Source organism: Oncorhynchus gorbuscha, linkage group LG13, assembly GCF_021184085.1.
Source record: "Oncorhynchus gorbuscha isolate QuinsamMale2020 ecotype Even-year linkage group LG13, OgorEven_v1.0, whole genome shotgun sequence".
In the NCBI taxonomy this organism is placed as follows: domain Eukaryota; kingdom Metazoa; phylum Chordata; class Actinopteri; order Salmoniformes; family Salmonidae; genus Oncorhynchus; species Oncorhynchus gorbuscha.
The window spans coordinates 67463651-67477748 of NC_060185.1; the positions used below are offsets into that span (position 1 = coordinate 67463651).

Genomic DNA, 14098 nt, shown 5'->3' on the forward strand with positions numbered 1-14098 from the left:
GCGGCACCCCTGGAGCAAATTAGACTTAAGTGTCAAAGTGCCATGCTCAAGAGCACATCAGATTTTTCACCTTGTTGGCTCGGGTATTTGAATCAGCGATCTTTTGGTTACTAGCCCAACGCTCTAAGATGGAGAACAAGCTATAGGATGAAAAATACCGGAGTTTTGGCCCAGGGAAAGCAGACCAGCGCTAACAAAAAAAAGTCAAAGTATTGCATTTAATATCGTCCAAAAATAATTTGATATATGTAACTGTATCGACCCCCCCCCCAATCACTAAATATGAACATACAGAACTAACCAAAGTATTAAAACACTAAAATAAAGAAGTAAACATGACATGAACAAAAACAACATGTCAGAATGTAAGTATTTTATTTTGACATGCTCATTGGCATTCTTGTTGCCACAGCACTGAAAGTAATAGCAGTTACAGTATTTATAGGATCCTATTCTCCAATTACTTTAAACCAGTTATACACCTCATATGAAGAAAAACGATCATGAGGGATAACATCTCACTTGACAGAAAACAAGTACTGGTTTAAAGAATAAATAACTACTCTCTGGTGTAAAGTCTGCAGAATCAAATTTCAGCACCAGTTCAAGTAAAATAAGCATTCACTTCTCCAGTATCACATTCCCACATGTTGTTTGATCCAGTCGATTCTTCCAGGACTGTCCTGAACTGGGACCCTATTGCACGAAGCCTCGGATAGGCAACCTACATCAGCCTATGAGGTTGATCCCGTGGCTCCCTGAAGCTGACATCACAGAGCAGTGAGAGGTGGTCGGAGGGGTAGTGGTATGAGGGCAGGCGGTCAGGTCCTATCTGTTCCTCAGTGGGTATGTCCAGCAGAGTGTCCACAGTGAAAGCACCGTGAGAGTACCAGATGTAGTCCAGGGTACTGCAGCTCTCCCCCGATGGACGGATCTTCCAGGTAGTGTAGGCCGGCTCCGTCTGCCCATCTGCACTCAGCAGCTTATAGGCGGAGTCCAGACCCAGGGGGGAGGAGATAAAACGCCTGTACACATCTTCTGAGGGCTCAGCGTTAAAGTCCCCACACACTAGCAGAGGCACCCCCTCTGTCCCACTCCCTCCCCCAGGTCCCCTACTGACTGGGTCTGACCCAGCCGCCCTCGAGGTGATAGCCTTTAGGCTCTGCAGCAGGTCAGCCCCTTGGGCCCCCCTCAGCCTCTCCCAGCCACTCCTCGCCTTCAGGTGGGTCACAGCCACGCACAGCCTCTGGCCCGTCTCCCGGCAACGCAGCGTCTGCACGATGGCCACCTGATTGGTAGGCAGCATCATGGCAGAGAGGCGCAGGTGGGAGGTGTGGAGGAGGCTGAAGCGGGCACGGCGGTAGAAGAGCGCACAGCCATCAGGGCCGTTGTTGCTGGCCACTTCCAGGCAGGGGGACCAGGGCTTGGGAAGGAATGTGCTGTGGTAGCCCAGGCTGGCCAAGATGGGCTGGAAGGTGTCGTAGTAGTGGTCCACTTCCTGGAGACACAGGATGTCAGGGCGGTAGGTGAGGATCTCTTCCAGGATCAGGTACTTCCTCTCAGCCCAGTTCAGAGCATCCAGAGGACATTGCACAAAGCCATCCTTACCCTCCCCTAGAGCTGAGAGGAGGAGAGAGGACGGTTACCAGACATTAGCAGTAGACATTACTGTATAGAGTTGAACACTCCTCCCCATTTCTAATCGAAAGCCATTGTGAGCACTAAGCAGTATCATGGTCTGAAGTCTTGAGAGCTAGAATCTTGGATATTCATAGAGTGTACAAAACATTAAGAACACCTGCTCTTTCCATGACATACTGACAAGGTGAATACAGGTGAAAGCCCTTATTGACACCACTTGTTAAATCCACTTCAAATCAGTGCAGATGAAGGGGAGGAGACAAGTTAAAGAAGGATTTTTAAGTCTTGAGACAATTGAGACATGGTTTGTGTATGCGTGTCATTCAGAGGGTGAATGGGCAAGACAAAATATTTAAGTGCCTTTGAACGGGGTATGGTAGTAGGTGCCAGGCACACCAGTTTGTGTCAAGAACTGCAACGCTGCTGGGTTTTTCACACTCAACAGTTTTCCATGTGTATCAAGAATTGTCCACCACCCAAAGGACATCCAGCCAAACTCAAAACAACGTGTCAACTGTGGCAGGCATTGGAGCAAACATGAGCCAGCATCCCTGTGGAACGCTTGACACCTTGTAGAGTCCATGCCCCAACAAATTGGGGCTGTTCTAAGGGCAAAATGGGGGGGGGGGTGCAACTCAATATTAGGAAGGTGCTCATACAGTACATGTTCTGCTCTGGTGGTCTTCTGTATTCTATAGTACTCTATCATCTATCAGAGATCTATGTACCTTGAGCTAGGATGTTCCATGTCATGACCCGTATAGATGGTGTTTGCTGTTGCTCATTGTTCCTGTATTGGTGCTGGTGTTTAGGGTCTACAGGGTAGACCAGGTCCCTGTGTGGCCGGGCCGGCCGGTTCTGGAGGATCTTCTCGCACTCCCTGAGCAGCTGGTCTGGGTCGGCCTGCTCCAGGCCCTCCGGGTCCTGGTCTGAGTCCTGGTGCTCTGGGTCGTAGTCCTGCTGGGCCAGTGGAGCACTGTTCAGGGTCTGGGCCAGGGTACCAAACAGCCTGCTGCTGCTACTGCTGCCCATCAGACACACTGAGGACAAGGAGGCAACATATTAGAGAAATACAAAACACTGCACACATACAGTGTGCGCACATAATCACGCGCACACACACACACTAAAACATGAGTCCTGTCATGTTACCCTGCAGTCAGCAGAGAGTCTCTCTCAGGCTCTCACATGAAAGACCATGTCTGAATCAGACTAAATAAATCATCTGTCACCACTTGTATATGTGGCATGCAATATGCTCTTAGGTGGACGAGTCAACAGCGATACATTATTTTGCTCCATTTACCAAAACAATGCCCACAGATTAAGGCTAGCACATTCACAGGACGACAGACAGGCAGACACTCCCTCGTGAGTTAGGCTCCGACTCATCCTCTGCGTTCCTTGGAAGCCATTTTGTGAGCGAGAGCAGCTAGAAAAAGAATAGTTGGACAGAGTGGATCTAAAGAGAGATATACATAAATAAGCTTGATAGAACTGTGGTCTAACCGATCATCTCCATCCTTAGACTACGTAAGTCACTGTGGTTTAGTGAAATCCTCACCACTGTTTTGTCTCGGTGTCGGAGAACAGCAGCACTACTCTCTAGCTCTATTACTCTCGCTGTTTTGATGACTCCTTCACTGTCTTTCTCCTCCTTGTACTTCAGTTTCTTCTCATTTTTTCCCCCCTCAGTCGTTTTTCGGACAATCCGTGTGCTTCCACTTTAGTTGTCTGCTGCTTTCAGTTTGTCGTACTCAATCTCTCTCCCCCTCTGTCTCCGTCCCTCCCTCTGTTTCTGTGTCAGTGGGACATTCCAGCTAATGACAGCGTAACTGTCTATACACAGTCTGTGTGAGACTGATGGGAGGACAAGGGAGAGAAAGGAAAGGAAGGGGGAGGGGAGGATATGAGGTCATCACCATGGCTTGTCATATGTCAGGTGGAGCTGACAGACTGATGTATCCGGATACTTGGAAAACACAGAGGTTTGGAGTGCAGGGGTGCAAGGGTTGGAGAGTTACTCAATACCCAGGACACAGTGTTCTAGTGCAGGATCATGTTTACACACCATAAACTTCTCCAGAGAGAGAGAGAGAGAGAGAGAGAGAGAGAGAAAAGCAGGGAGGAAGAGCACAGTATTTATTTGCCACCATTTGCTGACCTCTAGCTGCAGTTGTATTACTTATTCTCATCTGACACATTTTTTTTAACCTACAGACACCTTTCAGATGTGAACACATATCTTCACATCTTACAACTATTTCTTAGAGCTCTCTTAAATATGGTCCAGAAAACTCTCAGTCGAACACTCAGTTTTTCCGATTGAGTTGAGAGATGATAGACAGTTACTCACAGAAAACGTAGAGTCGTTGGAGAAGAATCACACACGCCCTCTTTTTAAAATCTTGCTTTTTGACTCACGCTCGACCCAGTGTCCAGGCTGTCTCCATGGAGCACTTGCTCACCTCTCCTCTGTTTCTCTCTCCTTCTCCAGGGGTTCTTTCTCCTGAGAGAGATTGGACTCTTCTGAAACTGATGTATTGACGTGAAAGAATGTTCCGGAGCACGCGGATGTGACTGGATTGCTCGGTGTGTGTGAGAGTATAAGAGACTGGACTGTTCTGTGTGTGTGTGTGTGTGTGTGTGAGAGAGTTTTCGAGAGATGGGGATTCTGCGAGCTACCGAGCATTCCTGAATAGACCAGTGTCAAACCCAGTCTCCTCTCTTCATCCCCACACTGCTCATTTGGCTGCCTCAATGGCTTATTATAACTGTCCCGTGAGGGTCACACACATGGCATACAACCACTCGCATAGAGATATGGCACACAAACACCACAAATGACCAAATTAAATGAGATTAGTGTGGCTTGTCCTTAGTTAATCTGTGTGATAGAGGAGAGACTCAACTGAGTGGAATGTGATTCAATAAGCTGACTCAGTATGCTGCTCATAGAGCACATACACTGGAATGCTTCAGGGCCCCATTCAGCACGAGTATTCTACATGTACACTATGTAGAATGTACATACGGTATGTGGCATCAGAGACTAGGTGTTTCCCAAACATAAGATTAAAAATAGCTGGAAACACCGGTGGAGTGGACATTATGTTTCTGACTCAACTGAGAAAGAACATGATTGTTTCTGTGTTTTCAGTTGGCTATACTTACTTTACTTACCATCTCCCTAGAGGACAAAAGCTAAAAGAAAGGAGACGAAGGAAACCGTTTCAATAATTGGTATCTAGGCCTACAGTATAATTATACTGTAGACCTAAAATCTGTTCTTCTCCATAAAAATACTGCATTGACAGCACAGCAGGCCAGGCCCATCTACGGGCCTACATTTAAACATCAGCGTTGAATGAGACAGTCACATGACTGCTCCAGGCAATTATCAATTGAAGGATGGGAGCATGACAGAGGCTAGGTAGCCAGGTAGACTAAAATTAAAACATTTGGGAAGCAGGGGGTCTGGCCCCCAATGCCCCTTGAACTCCTGTCCATGGACAGGAGGGAGATGTAAGGGGAACAGCAAAATAGCCTGGCCCCCTCATTTTCAGAGTGTTTCTGAGCGTGTGCGTCTGAGTCTGAGTGTGTGCTTGTTTCAAAGATTGTCACTTGCACAGGATACAGCAGGTGTAAAACAGTACAGTGAAATGCTTACTTGCAAGCTCTTTACCATCAATGCCGTAATAAAACTAATAATATAGGTAAGAAAACACAAGAAATATGAGACAATGAAAACTAACTGTGTGCATTCTTAAAGCTGGACTCCTTAATTGAAATAAAGTGGTCAACCGGCCTGTGTTTCGGTAAACAGCTGAGGGATGAACCTGGAGAAATATTCAAAGTCAGAGCTATGTATGCAAGAACTGACCATCTATGATATCACAATTATAGTTTTGACCATGTTTTGGAGGCAACAGTGTTTGTTTACATTTACTTTGTTTACAAATATTGGCGTATAACAATCTTATATTTTGGGTTCTGATAAGGTACGACAGTTGAACTAAGCTCATGAGACATTTAAGTTAAAATCTTCAAGAACCAAAGTCCAAAATGGATACAGCAACTTAGGATTCTAGCTTTAATAAGGAAACCTCTCGAGACGTAACACAGTTATGCACCACTAATCTCATTAAAACAGGCAGCACTCCAAGGGAGAACCCATATTAAGCTATTTTGGTTTATACTTTATACCCATCATCATTAGATAAGTTTAACCCACTGGTGGAGTCAAACCAATAAAATAATTTAATGTTAAATCCTCAGGAATAGTGGGTTAATTTAGATGAAACCCCCTCATCCACACTAGACATTAATATATCAGTGTACTATTAGCTGAGAGGTACAAGGGCTTCTCTCACCATGACCTGATTTTACAGACATGACAGAACCTAAAATAACTCAACCCTTCTGATCTCCTCCTCAGTCACCATGGGTAGGAAAACGTGTGCTGCCAGTTTTAATGAGATTAGTGTTGCATAACTGTAATGAGGTCGCCATTTATTTTTTGGTTTAACCTTTTGTCTTGTTGGAGCCATTTAGCGGAGTGGTTGAATAGAGATGGCCTAGGAAGCATACCTTTTTTTATACTACAGTACATTTTTTATACTACAGTAAATGGTTAGAGGCTAGACCGGGGGTCTTGAGCGGAGGGTCGGAACATCATAAATCATTTGTACACTGCAAGTTGACTGCAAGTAGCCCAAACAGATATAGTATGACAAAAACAATGATTTCAAACATGCTTACATTGGGAACAGATTTCCTAAATTAAAATCACTGATCTGATTTCCTGGTGATTTTACAGTCTTAAAAAGGGTAGGAAGCATGAATTTGCACTATACACCATATGGAGAATCTACTCTGTGTTCCCGAGTTCATATGCTAACTCTGTAGCTAGCTCAAGCGCTTCACAGACTTCGTGGCTGTGTTATCTAGTGGGAACTCATTAGCACGGCAGGCTCTTGTGCCTTCTTGCGCTAATTTTGTAGTACCTTGTCTTTTCTCCATTTTGTTTTGTCAACTTTTTGGCATGTTCTCTTTGAAGTAGGCTATGGGAGTTATGTAACCTTTCCCACCTTGGCTTAGTGCTAGTGCCCTATTTGACTGACATCTGGAATCTATCTATTTTGGTTCTCTCTCACTATATAGCTATTGGATTTCCCTCACCGACTCTCCCTCGGCCCGGTGAAGCACCTGCCTCCCCTGGCTTTGGTAGCCAACTCAGCCTGCCCTCTTTCACTATTGGATGGGCCCCAACCAACAATCTGTACGTCTCTACACTCTCTTTGCTTGTGTTCTGTGGTTATGTTTTAGTTGTGTTCTAGCTGGTCTCCAGTTATTGGGCCCTGGCTTGCCGACCATAACCGTGATTGTTGGCTAGGCTGGCTAATATCTAGTTGGCTAAAAAGTCTGTCCCACGGTAGGGTAATCAAGGTACCAAGGATCACCATCAGTGCTCGGTTGTCTCCACCAAGTCTGTCCACAAACAATTTTATTTTCTGGTTTTAAGCATTATCTCTTCGTTGACTGTTGCGAGGTGTTATCATCCTTCATCAGCACCGGCCTGTACCCTACCTGCCCTAAGCTCTCTCCTGGCCCCACACACTAAGTCTGAATTTGTCTTGCTAGGTGACCTAAACTGGGACATGCTTAATTAAACTACCTGACCATGTCCTAAAGCAATGGGACTCCCTAAATCTTTCTCAGATTATTACCAATCCCACAAGGTGACTCCAAACACCCAGAAAATGCTACTCTCCTCGATGTACCTATCATGATTATTTGTGAGTATAACTAGTCTGGTGTTTTCTGTAATGACCTTAGTGATCACTGTTTTACAGCCTGTTTGTGTAATGGCTGCTCAGTGAAACGTCCTGCCCTGATTTGTCATAGACACTCGCTAAAGAAACTTTCATAAGCAAGCCTTCCTTCATGACCTTTGTAAATTGGTATAGAATTAGCTTGATATCTTCAGTGATATTGTTAACAAACACGCCCCATAAATACATTTTAAATTAAAAACAGGTTCAGCCCCTGGTTCGATCGTGGTCTGGCAGAGTTACTCCACCTCAAGAATTGCATTTGATGAAAGGCTTGGCACATGCATACTCAGGCAGACTGGCTCTCGTCCAGGCAAATGAGAAATATGTGCACTCAGGCTATCCGGAAGGCAAAAGTTAGTTACTTTAAGGAGCAGTTCTCTCTCTGTGGGTCTAGCACCAAGAAGTTCTGGAAAATGGTTAAAGATCTGGAGAATAAACACTCCTCTTCACAGCTGCCCATGTCCCTTAAAGTTGATGTGGTTGTTACTGACAAGAAGGACATGGCTGAGCTCTTTAAAATCACCACTTCATTAAGTCAGGATTCCTATTTGGCTCAGCCATGCCTCCTTGCCCATCCAACATTTCCTCATCTCCCACCCCTTCTAATGCGACAAGCCCTGATGCTCCTCCCTATTTTTCCCCTGCCCTACTACAAAAAACATTGGGATCAGATGATTTAGACCCTTTCTTCTTTAAGGTTGCTGCCCATATAATCACAAAGGATGTCTCTCCTCTCTGGGGAGGTTCCCATTGCTTGGAAGGCAGACACCGTTAGCCCTTTATTTAAAGGGGGAGATCAAGCTGATCCTAACTGTTATAGGCATATTTCTATTTTGCCCTGTTTATCAAAGGTTTTGGAAAAACTTGTCAATAATCAACTGACTGGCTTTCTTGATGTCTATAGTATTCTCTCTGGTATGTAATCTGGTTTCCACTCAGGTTATGGATGTTTCACTGCAACCTTAAAAAGGTCCTCAATGATGTCATCATTTCCCTTGATTCTAAGCAATGTTGTGCTGCTATTTTTATTGACTTGGCCAAAGCTCTTGATACAGTAGACCATTCCATGCTTGTGGGCCGGCTGAAGAATATTGGTGTCTCTGAGGGGTCTTTGGCCTGGCTTTCTAACTCCCTCTCTCAAAGAGTGCAGTGTACAAAGTCCGAATATCTGCTGTCTTAGCTACTGCCTGTCACGAGGGTGTACCCTAAGGCTCTATCCTAGGCCCCACATTCTTCTCAATTTACATCAACAACATAGCTCAGGCTGTAGGAGGCTCTCTCTCATCCATTTATATGCAGATGATACAGTCTTATACTCAACTGGCCTCTCCCCGGATTTTGTGTTAAATGCTCTTCAACAAAGCTTTCTCTGCCCTTAACCTTGCTCTCAACACCTGCAAAACAAAGGTCATGTGGTTTGGTAAGAAGAATTCCATCTCCCCACAAGTGTAACTACTACCTCTCAGGGTTTAGAGTATGGCTAGACAGTAAACTGTCCTTCTCTCAGCACATATCAAAGCTGCAGGCTAAAGTTAAATCTAGACTTGGTTTCCTCTATCGTAATCGCTCCTCTATCACCCCAGCTGATAAACTAACCCTAATTCAGATGACCATCCTAGATTATGGAGGTAAGGGTACTCTCGAGCAGCAGGTAAGGGTGCTCTCGAGCAGGCTAGATGTTATTTACCCTTCGGCCATCAGATTTGCCACCAATGCTCCTTATTAGATCACATCACCGCACTCTATACTCTTCTGTAAACTGGTCATCTCTGTATACCCATCGCAAGATCCACTGTTTGTTGCTCATTTAGAAAACCCTCTTATGCTTCACTCCCCTTATCTGAGATATCTACTGCAGCCCTCATCCTCCCACATACAACACCCGTTCTGCCAGTCACATTCTGTTGAAGGTCCTCAAAGCATACACATCCCTGGGTCGCTCATCTGTTCAGTTTGCTGCTGCTATCGACTGGAACGAGCTGCAACAAACAAACACTATCTCAATCTTTTCATTCAAAGACTCAATCATGGACACTCTTACTGACAGTTGTGACTGCTTTGCCTGATGTTTTGTTGTCTCTAACTTCTTGCCCTTTTGTGCTGCTGCCATGTTTGTACCCTGTTTTGTGCTGCTGCCATGTTGTGTTGCTATCATGTTGTGTTGCTACCATGCTGTGTTGTAAAGTGTTGCTGCCATGCTATGTTGTCATTTTAGGTCTCTCTTTATGTAGTGTTGTCTCTTGTCGTGATGTGCGTTTTGTCCTATATTTTTATTTAATTTATTTTTTATTCCTAGTCCACATCCCCACAGGAGGCCTTTTGGTAGGCCGTCATTGTAAAAAATGATTTGTTATTAACTGATTCTACACTGTAGAATAATAGTGAAGGGATCAAAACTATGAACACATATGGAATCATGTAGTAACCCAAAAAATTGTTAAACAAATCAAAATATATTTTATATTCCTCAAAGTAGCCACCATTTGCCTTGATGACAGCTTTGCACATTCTTGGCCTTCTCTCATATCACCATAACCCTAATTGCTCAATGGTATCTTGAAACATACTAGACAGGTGATACAAAATTAATGAGGCAGAGGCAAACGTGTACGCTAGGAGGAAATAGCCTACCCATACAAAATGTCATTTTATTTCTATGGAATACCCTCGGACTGTTTTTACTGGTCCAGTCCTTAGCGGTGAACAAGCTGTCCAGGACAAGCAGCGTGAGGGAGAAAGGCCACAGGAAAGGAGACGCGGAAGAGTGTTGGAGAAAGGCCACAGGAAAGGAGACGCCGAAGAAGTCAACCCTCTTCGGCGTCTCCTTTCCTGTGGCCTTTCTCCCTTGATTCCTTACCGTTCAAAAGATACGACCCAAAATACTAGCGCTACGTTCTTTCTGTCTGTTGTGAATTGGCGTGCCGCATTTGACATTTATCCCGGACCATTTTAAAACTAGGCTACTTGCGGACCGGACCGTTAAACATGTTTAGGCTACACCTTGTTCAGCCATGTTACCTCATTAGATAACTATAGCTAACAACCTGAGGCGTATTCAGCAGGATGCAATGTTTTGTAACATTCAGGTTTAAGCTACATAGAACAAACATGCCTCTCTGACATGTTGAATAAGGAATAACTTTGGCTCTACTCATGGGATTTCTATCTGCAACGTTTAATTAAGAATGGTTTGCAACTGGTCGTGATCCTAGTAACATTACCAGTAGCCTATATGCAAACATTTGGTGCCACATAAAGAAAGAAAAAGGGATAGCTAAAATGTTTTGACTAAATTCCTCTTGCCACTACACTAACTTTATTTTGAGTTAATGTGGAGCCAACGACTCAGACTTGAGCACTAGGACTTCAGCCTTAGGGACTCAAGCACAGGAGACTTAATTCGGACCAAGGTTTAGTGACGCGACAACATCGCTGTTTATTAGCCCCCATTCTACCTTTGGACATCAATAAAATAAATAAAAAGTGCCAAAAATTAAATCTTGAACTAACTTTTTTATTTAAGTGACATGGGGCAAACAAACTAAAAACAATCCAAAAACAAACCAGTTCTCACACACACACACACACACACACACACACACACACACACACACACACACACACACACACACAATTTGGTAATGATTCAGCCTCTACTACATATTTACCACGTCTGAGGATGTAGAAGCGCATGAGACTTCACATAGGCCTAATCGGTTTGAATAATAATTTTGGCCAAACAAGAGAAATACACCCCTCCCAACCGTAGGCTATATCGTTCCGAATGTTATTTAAACATAATCCAATAAAATTATATAATTGTAATAAAAAAAAAAACAGACACGAGAAAGGTTTTATAAGATGCCTCCTGAACACTGAAAATGCCTACCTGGTATAGAGCTTGCTGACGCGGGCGAGGAGCCGCGTGATTTCACCTGTTGCTTGCCGCCTTCTCCTCCGGTGTGACAGTGCCGTGGAGCCGGGAGGGATAATTTCTTCGAAGGTGTCTGTTTCTTAGCTGCCGGCCCCAGGGAGGAGAGACACAACGCTGCCAAGTCTCGGTGAAGGAACGAACACCGACGAGCCGGATACATGTCTCGCGCCGGTTCTGTCACAACTAGTGTTGCCAAATGAACAAGAGAGCGGTGAGAAGCTACCCTAACAGCCTCACTTCAGTCCCAACACTCGATTGTCCTGTCAAATAATAACTATTTGCATAAAAATAGAGATATCATTATACGGACACAAAATGTTGGTCACTGCGGCATTCTTTCACGTTTGTATCAGTAACAAAGTAGCCGGCAAATGTTTCATCATATTTCTGACAGGCTCTTTGAACTAGAGTTTCGAGGGTGGATAACGAAGAAGGAGGTTTTCAAAATCCTAAATACAGAGGCTGGAAAATATATTGTCAATACAAATATATCCTTAGTAATTATTAGTTTAAAGATACCCGTAATCAAACCATATTCCGCATTATATTGAGAGATTTAAAGCAACTTCCCCAAAGAATTCCCCTAATTCAAACTGCCAATGGATTGATCTGTACAGTAGAGTTTTCATGAATAACCAGGAAGAGGGCGGGTTTAAGGGTAGAGGGAGGGTGTGGTCTCACCTCTGATCTAATCAGAGGCCAGTGCGCGTGTTGGAAAAACAGCATAATGACGCAAATCTCTCCAAACAAAACGCCACCTCCCACGCCCACGTGCTTATGCAATGTCCTGTTATGTCAGCAACTGGACGTTTGGACTAGGCTCATAGCTTTCTAAAAACAGATTTACCCACAACATAACCTACACAAGCATTGTAATACAAATAGTGAAATAAACAATATCAAATAAGGTAGGCCTAGTGAGCAAAACAACCGTTTTACAAGGCGTACTTAGGGCTTTTGCATTCAGACATTTCCTATCAGTAAAATATCCATTAAAGTTGGGCATGCCACATAATCTATGACGTTGGTTACCAGACCTGTGGTCGGTACCCCATGTGCGGTCCCCTGATAATTGAAATGTTGCCAGATTGAGAAAATCTGTAAATTATCAAACAAATGAATAACCGTTTTCTCTTTAAATGGGTTGACACCTTTTAGTGTCAACTAAGGACCTCTTAGACTATTACAATATGCTTTCATGTCATGATTATCTGTTGGGGCAGCCTGTGGGACCTAAAATGGAGTAAATATGCCCTAACAAAGTGGAATTAATAACATATTATCTAATGTTGTTATATAACTTACCAGGTGTGTCAGGGGTCTTCAGTAGGCAAAGTTTACTCCAGTTAATCATTGATCAGGGGGATCATTTACATACACACCACCCAGACAGGGTTTTCTAGTGCAGCAATTCTGCCTTGAAATATCTGCATTTATGTAACATTGTTATGAACAGCAGAATAGACCAAACAACAACAAATAACAGGTTTCTTGTTGGTCCTGTGTAGCTCAGTTGGTAGAGCATGGCGCTTGTAACGCCAGGGTAGTGGGTTCGAGACCACAGTAGAATGTATGCACACATGACTGTAAGTCGCTTTGGATAAAAAATGGCATATATTGTTGCCTGCACATGTACAGTGCGCTTTGCTGTAGAGAACAGGAGCTAAAGTAGAGAAAAAGTTCTATAAATGTTGGCACATGAATGAGCGTTATATATTGTGTGTGTGTGTAATGCTGACAGGTTTGCGGCTGAATTAAGACACATGCCCATGTCTCTCTCTCTCCGTTCTAAACACAGGGCTGCAGGTGGTAAAACTGATTACATTTTAATCTGGCTTCACTGAGGGGGACAATGGCTCTGTAAGTACAGCCGCTTGGCAGAAAGAGACTGAGATTAAAAAGAAAGAGAAATCTCCCCAGCGATAGTATCTCTCTCAATCAGGCCTATTAAATTATGAATTATGAAATTAATGGGCTAAAGAGGAGAGCTCACACACACACACACACACACACACACACACACACACACACACACACACACACACACACACACACACACACACACACACACACACACACACACACACACACACACACACACACACACACACACACACACACACACACACACACACACACACACACACACATTTCCCTCAATGGAACATGAGTGAACCTTAGCCCCAACCTGTGTTCCATCTGTACAAATGTACAGTGCATTTGGAAAGTATTCAGACCCCTTGACCTTTTCCACATTTTGTTACGTTATAGTTTCTCTCAAGCTATGTTGGGTTGGATGGGAGCATTGCAGCACAGCTACAGTGGCAAGAAAAACTATGGGAACCTTTGGAATTACCTGGATTTCTGCATAAATTAGTCATAACATTTGATCTGATCTTCATCTTAGTCACAACAATAGACAAACACAAAGTGCTTAAACAAATGACACACAGATGATTGTATTTTTCTTTTCTATATTGAATACATAATTTAAACATTCACAGTGTAGGTTGGAAAAAGTATGTGAACCCGTAGGCTAATTGTCATGTTTTGTCATTGATTATCATGCCTTGTCCCTGTTCTTCTCCTTCTATTCGTTTCCCTCTGCTGGTCTTATTAGGTTCTTTCCCTCTTTCTATCCCTCTCTCTCCCCCTCCCTCTCTCACTCTCCCGCTCTCTCTTCTCT

The 14098-nt window shown here is 43.9% G+C and overlaps 1 protein-coding gene across 5 annotated transcripts; it reads right to left on the minus strand.

Moving 5' to 3' along the window:
• Positions 1-358: 358 nt before the first annotated feature.
• On the minus strand, positions 359-12011 carry nocta (nocturnin a). Of its 5 annotated transcripts, XM_046295508.1 has the most exons (4): positions 3998-8235; positions 3564-3718; positions 2370-2681; positions 359-1620 (listed from the first exon to the last, which is right to left on the minus strand). In XM_046295508.1, exons 2-4 carry the CDS (start codon positions 3574-3576, stop codon positions 725-727), a joined length of 1221 nt encoding a protein of 406 aa, XP_046151464.1. In that variant the 5' UTR covers positions 3577-3718; positions 3998-8235; the 3' UTR covers positions 359-724. The 5 variants fall into 5 exon arrangements, with proteins under 5 accessions (XP_046151464.1, XP_046151463.1, XP_046151467.1 ...); XM_046295507.1 differs by lacking the exons at positions 3564-3718; positions 3998-8235 and adding an exon at positions 11368-12011; XM_046295511.1 differs by lacking the exon at positions 3564-3718 and having other exon boundaries at positions 3998-8234.
• Positions 12012-14098: the final 2087 nt, after the last annotated feature.

What these genes read in the sequence shown, in the direction of transcription:
- nocta (XM_046295507.1), bottom strand. Translation starts at nt 11,572, where the DNA reads ATGTATCCGGCTCGTCGGTGTTCGTTCCTTCACCGAGACTTGGCAGCG. An exon ending in GTCAGCAAGCTCTATACCAG is followed by an intron (nt 2,682 to 11,367) that starts GTAGGCATTTTC and finishes CCTTGTCCTCAG; the next exon opens with TGTGTCTGATGGGCAGCAGT. An exon ending in ATGGAACATCCTAGCTCAAG is followed by an intron (nt 1,621 to 2,369) that starts GTACATAGATCT and finishes TCCTCCTCTCAG; the next exon opens with CTCTAGGGGAGGGTAAGGAT.